General features: G+C 40.5%; 1 protein-coding gene across 1 annotated transcript; it reads right to left on the reverse strand.

The window, feature by feature from the left end:
• Nucleotides 1-1,772: 1,772 nt before the first annotated feature.
• Nucleotides 1,773-2,348, reverse strand: LOC107624659. Its single transcript, XM_016327116.1, has one exon. The coding sequence runs from the start codon at nt 2,346-2,348 to the stop codon at nt 1,773-1,775; it is 576 nt and encodes a 191-aa protein (XP_016182602.1).
• Nucleotides 2,349-5,915: the final 3,567 nt, after the last annotated feature.

The following is a 5,915-nucleotide window of genomic DNA, read 5'->3' on the forward strand; positions in this document are numbered from 1 at the left end:
AGTTCCTTGAGAAGACGACCCGAGGTTTGAATACTCGGTTAATAATTTCTAAAGGGGTTTGTTACTTGTGACACCCAAAACATTTGTACGTAGGGATTTTTGTCGGTTTAGAGACTATATCTACAACGCAACTGTTTCTATGATTCTCTTTACTGGTAAAAAGACTAACGTCAGGGCCCCAGAAGTCGATTGTCTCACTAAAAGACTGTTTTACCCTTCTTATGTAATCCTTAGTCATTAGCTTAGTATTTATTTGAGAAATTTTACAGACTCAAGGGAGGACCTGTCATATTTTTGTTTTATCATTGTATTTATTTGAGTTTTATGGATTAATAAAGTACTATTGTTCTATCTCAATACGTGTTTGATTCTCTATTCTACGATGTATATTCATTCTTCATCATTATGAATGCGTTGAACCGGCACAAGGTTATCTCATTCTATATAGGTTCAGAGTGAATCTTTCATCGGACAATGATGAACCACTAGCTTGATTATACATCTCTTAGACGGCTAATCCATGATTTCGTTAGGGACTTCTCAAGACACTAGTTCAGCTGAGGTACTGGGAGATTAGAGTCTTTACGGTAGAGGCTAGAACTAAAGGCGCAGCATTCTCTGATCCGGAAGATTCGACCTTGTCTGTGGCATTTTGAGTAGGATCACTATGGAGAATGAACTGCAGGAGCTTCACCCTCAATAAGACTGGATCCGCACTAACCCTGGGGTTCAGATCTGGAGGAGCATTGGCGATCCCTTAAGAAAGGCGTTGATCACATACAGCCTGCCATAGAAGAAATCATTCACAGTTAGAGTAGATAGTAAGACCGGAGTAATCCAGAAGAACAAAGCATCTCCAAGCCTTAACCATCTTCATATCATTGCATTCACTATCAACGGAGTAACGTTTTATTTATTTTATTTTTATGCATTTAAACAAACAAACAACTTTTCTATCCGCCTTACTAAGATCTACAAGATAACCGTAGCTTGCTTCAAATCACAATCCTCGTGGGATCGACCCTAACTCACTTAGGTATTACTTGGACGGCCCAGTGCACTTGCTGGTTCAGTTGTGCGAAGTTTAATTCCACGCACCACTAGACGCACGAAACCTGCACAGTTCCATCACCTCTGTGGTTTTTGTATGATGCAGCAGTAGCATTTTCATGAAAGTAGTGTGACGCGTATACGTCGCTGACGCCCACGCGTGGGTGGCCAAAAAAAATAAATGACGCGTACGCGTTAGCGAGGCGAACGCGTGGGTTGAGTTGTGTGCCTAGCACCCCACCCGCACGGTTCCAGCGCAAGTCTCTGTTTTTTGTACAAGGCAGCATCAGCATTGCAGCATTAGCATATGATGCATGCGCATCGTTCACGCACACGCGTGGGTAAGGAAAATTGCTGGGGGACGCGTACACGTTAGCGATGCATACACGTCAGGTGGTTTATGCACCTCGCACCCCACACGCATGGTTCCATCACAACTCTCTATTTTGGGACCATGCAGCAGCACCCTTTCCGCACTGTTCTAGCATGGTCGGTCACGCATACGCGTCAGGCACACGTACGCATGAGTTGCGCCTTTTTTTTTTTACTTAGAATTAGTAAAAACAATTATAGCACAAAACAAGCAAAGTGAACTCAAGAAAATCAATTAAAGACTCTAAAACTAAGTAAAAGAAACTGTAGATAAGGAAGATCATACCATGGTGGGTTGTCTCCCACCTAGCACTTTTCTTTAACGTTCTTAAGTTGGACGGTCTATGAGCTCAATCCTCTTCCTTGGCCGAGCCTTTCAAGAGAAAGATCTCCAGCTCCTTGTTGTTCTTTACTTTTGTACCATGATAAAATTTTAAACGGTGGCCATTGACCTTGAACAATGTAGGGTTTGAGGGATGGCTCAAGTGGACGACGCCGTATGGTTCAACTTTCTCCACCACATATGGTCCATCCCATCTTGACCTCAATTTGCCTGACATCAATCTCAATATGGAGTTATAGAGAAGGACTTGATCGCCAGCTCTAAACTCTCTTCTCTTGATGTTCCGATCACGTACCGCCTTTACCTTTTCTTTGTAGTGCCTTGAGTTTTCATAAGCTTCTAACTGAATGCACTCCAATTCTTCCAGTTGGAATTTTCTTTCAACTCTGGCTCCTCCCAATCCTGAGTTACATTCCTTCACAACCCAATAAGCCTTGTGTTCCACCTCTACCAAAAGATGACAAGCTTTTCCGTAGACTAGCCAGAATGGACTCATGCCAATCGGTGTCTTGTAAGCCGTCCGATAAGCCCATAGTGCATCTCCAAGCCTAGAGCTCCAATCCCTCCTATGAGGTTTAACCATCTTCTCGAGTATGCATTTAATTTCTCTATTAGACACTTCGGCTTGGCCATTTGTTTGGGGACGATATGTGGTAGCCGTACAAATTCCCACACTTCGTATAACTGAACCAACAAGTGCACTAGGTCATCCAAGTAATACTTGAGCAAGTCAGGGTCGATCCCACGAGGATTGTGTTTTAAAGCAAGCTATGGTTATGTTGCAGATCTTAGTTAGGTGGATAGAAGAGTTGTTGGATTTGTGAGATCTGAACTAGATTGATATGTTGAATTGCGTAAAAGTGAAATAGAGTTTAAAATACTTTGTGAATTTGAATGTAACCAGTGATAAGAAGATTGTTAAGGCTTGGAGATTCTTTGTCCTTCATGATTAACTCTAGTCTTACTGTCTTCTTCAATTGTGAATGATTTCCTCTATGGCAGGCTGTATGTGATTGATGCTGGTTTGAGCAGCCGTCAATACTCCTCCAGATCTGAACCCCAGGGTTAGTGCGGATCCATTCTGATTGAGGGTGAGGCTCCTGCAGTGCATTCTCCTTAATGATCGTACTCAAAATGCCACAGACAAGGTCGGATCTTCCAGATCAGAGAATGTTGTGCCTTTGGGTTCGAGCCTCTACCCCGGAGACCCTAATTTCCCCATACTTCGGTAGAACTGGTGTCTCGAGAAGACCCAAACGAAGTCGTGGATTAGCCATCTAAGAGATGTATAATCAAGCTGGGGGTTCATCATTGTCCGATGAAAGACTCACTCTGAACCCATGTAGAATGTGATAACCTTATGCCAGTTCAACGCATTTATATTGATGAAGAACGAAGATACGTCTTAGAATAGAGAATCAAACACGAATTGAGAAAGAAACAGTAGTACTTTTATTAATCTATAAAACTCAGCAGGACTCGTCCCCTCAACCTAGGAGGTGTAGAAACTCATACCGATAGAAAATACAATGTGAAAAATGAAATATGATGAGCTCCTCTTTAGAAGATCGTGTAAAAGTTCTTTAAATACTAAGCTAATGACTAAGGATTACATAAGAAAGGGTAAAACAGTCTTTTAGTGCTAAAATTCACTTCTGGGGCCCACTTGATGAGTATTTGGGCTGAGCTTTGATGAGATCCACGTGCTAGGAGGCCTCTAGGGTGTTGAATGCTAGCTAGGGGGTCCTCTTTGGGCGTTTGGACGCTGGTCTCCTCCTTTGGGTGCTGGACGCTTGGACTCGGGTAGGAAATGGGCGTTGGACACTAGTTTTGGGCCTTCAATTTTGAAGAAAAGTCTGAACTATTATATATTGCTAGAAAGCTATAAAATTTATCTTTCCATAGCTGTTAAGAACGCTCCATTTGGATGTCTGTAGCACCAGAAAAGCTCATGCGAGTGCAAGGAGGTCAGACCCGAACAACATCTGCAGTGCTTTCTCTGCATTTGAATCAGACTTTTGCTCCAGCTCCTGAATTTCAGGTAAAAAATACCTAAAATTGCGTAAAAACACACAAAGTAGAATCCAAAAATTTGAATTTTACACTAAAACCTATGAAAACTTATTAAACAAAACATGCTAAAAACTATATGAAAATGATGCAAAAAAGCGTATAAAATATCCACTCATCACAACACCAAACTTAAACTGTTGCTTGTCCCAAAGCAACCAAAAACACAGTAGGATAAAAAGAAGAGTAAGATACAATAAATCTCTGAGTTTTCAATGAAGCTTAGTTTCAATTAGATGAGCGGGACTTAGTAGCTTTATGCTTTTGAATAGTTTTGGCATCTCACTATCCATTGAAACTCAGAAGTGTTGGTCTTTTTAGGAACTTAGAATCCAGATGATATTATTGACTCTCCTAGTCCAGTTCTTTTTTCTTCTTGAACATAGCTTTCAGAGTCTTGGCCGTGACCCTAAGCACTTTATTTTTTAGTATTACCACCGGATACATAAATACCACAGACACTTTAATTGGGTGAACCCTTTCGGATTGTGATTCAGCTTTGATAGAATCCTCAGATAGAGGTGTCCAGAGTCCTTAAGCACACTCTTAGGATCTTTGGATTCTTTTACCCTGGCCTTTTGGTTTAAAGGATTATTGGCTTTTTGCTCTTGCTTTTTGTTTTAAAGAGCTATTGGCTTTTTCTGCTTTTTATTTTTCATTTTTTTGCCATATATATATATTTTTCGCATGCATGTATATATATATTTTTTTCTTTTGCATCGTGCTTTTTCTTTTTCTTTTTGCTGCTTTTTCTTGCTTTAAGAATCAATTTTTGGATTTTTCAGATTACCAATAATACTTTCCCTTTTTCATCCTTCTTAATTTCAATTTCAAATATGCACTATTTATTCATACATTCAGAAAACTAAAGCAATACCACCACATCAAAATAATTGACTATTCTTATTATATAACTCAAAATTCATGTATCTCTCAATTATTTTTCAATTAAAATTTTTCTTTTAAGTAAGGTGAGGGATATATGGAACATTTTATAGCCATAAAATATAGATAATCATGCAACAAGAACAAGAGAACAAACAATAAAACATAATAGAAAACAGAAAAAAGTAACATGAGAAAAGGGAATTAAGAGAATAAATCCACCTTAGTGATGGCGCCTGTTACTCCTTCTTGAGAATCCAATGTTGTGCTTCATCTCTTCAATGTCACTCCCTTGTCTCTGTTGTTCTTCCCTCGGAGCTCTCTAATCTTCTCTATTTCATGGAGGATGGTGGAGTGCTCTTGATGTTCCAACCTCAGTTGCTCCACGTTTGAGATCCACTCTCCCAGAGAGGCATTCAGTTGATCCCAAAAAATTTTGGGTAGGAAAATACATCCTTTGAGGCATCTCAGGGATTTCTATTGAGGCGGCTCCACATGCTCTTACTGTGGTCCATGTGCCGGCTCTCTAACATGCTCCATCCTTCTTTTAGTGATGGGCTTGTCCTCTTCTATGACAATTCCAGCTGAATTGCATAGGTGACAAATGAGGTGAGGGAAGTGAGGCAATTGCCTTTTCCTTCCTCTTCCTTGAGATTTCACCAGTCTTTGGTGCCATACTTAGGAGTGATAGAAGTAAAAAAGCAAAGGTTTTGCAACACCAAACTTAAGAGTTTTGCTCGTCCTCGAGCAAATATGAACAATAGGGAAGAATAGAGTAGAAGAGGGTGGTGTAGGTGGAGATTATGTGGGACCTACTGGTTCTGAGAGGCTAGGGCAACTGAATTTCCTGCCCTCCATATGGGTGTTGAATGCCAGCTACCAGCCTACCACACCATGACTGGCATTCAACGCCAGCTTTCCTTCCAGTTATGGCATTGAACGCCCAAGAGGGACTCCTTCCTGGCGTTCAACGCTAAGTTTTCTGCTTCCTTGGGCGTTGAACGCCCAGCATGGCTCCCTAGCTGGCGTTCAATGCCAACAAGACACTCCATTCAGAGTGTTCTGTTTTCATTGCTGAACCTTTTTGTTCTCTATTCTGACTATTGCACATGATCACAAACATTAAAAAGCAAGGGAAATCTCTAAAAATAAACTAAAATAAACTCAAATAAAAATAAACAAAAGAAATAAGAAC

The sequence above is a fragment of the Arachis ipaensis genome, unplaced genomic scaffold (genome assembly GCF_000816755.2).
Source record: "Arachis ipaensis cultivar K30076 unplaced genomic scaffold, Araip1.1 Aipa1120, whole genome shotgun sequence".
In the NCBI taxonomy this organism is placed as follows: Eukaryota; Viridiplantae; Streptophyta; class Magnoliopsida; order Fabales; family Fabaceae; genus Arachis; species Arachis ipaensis.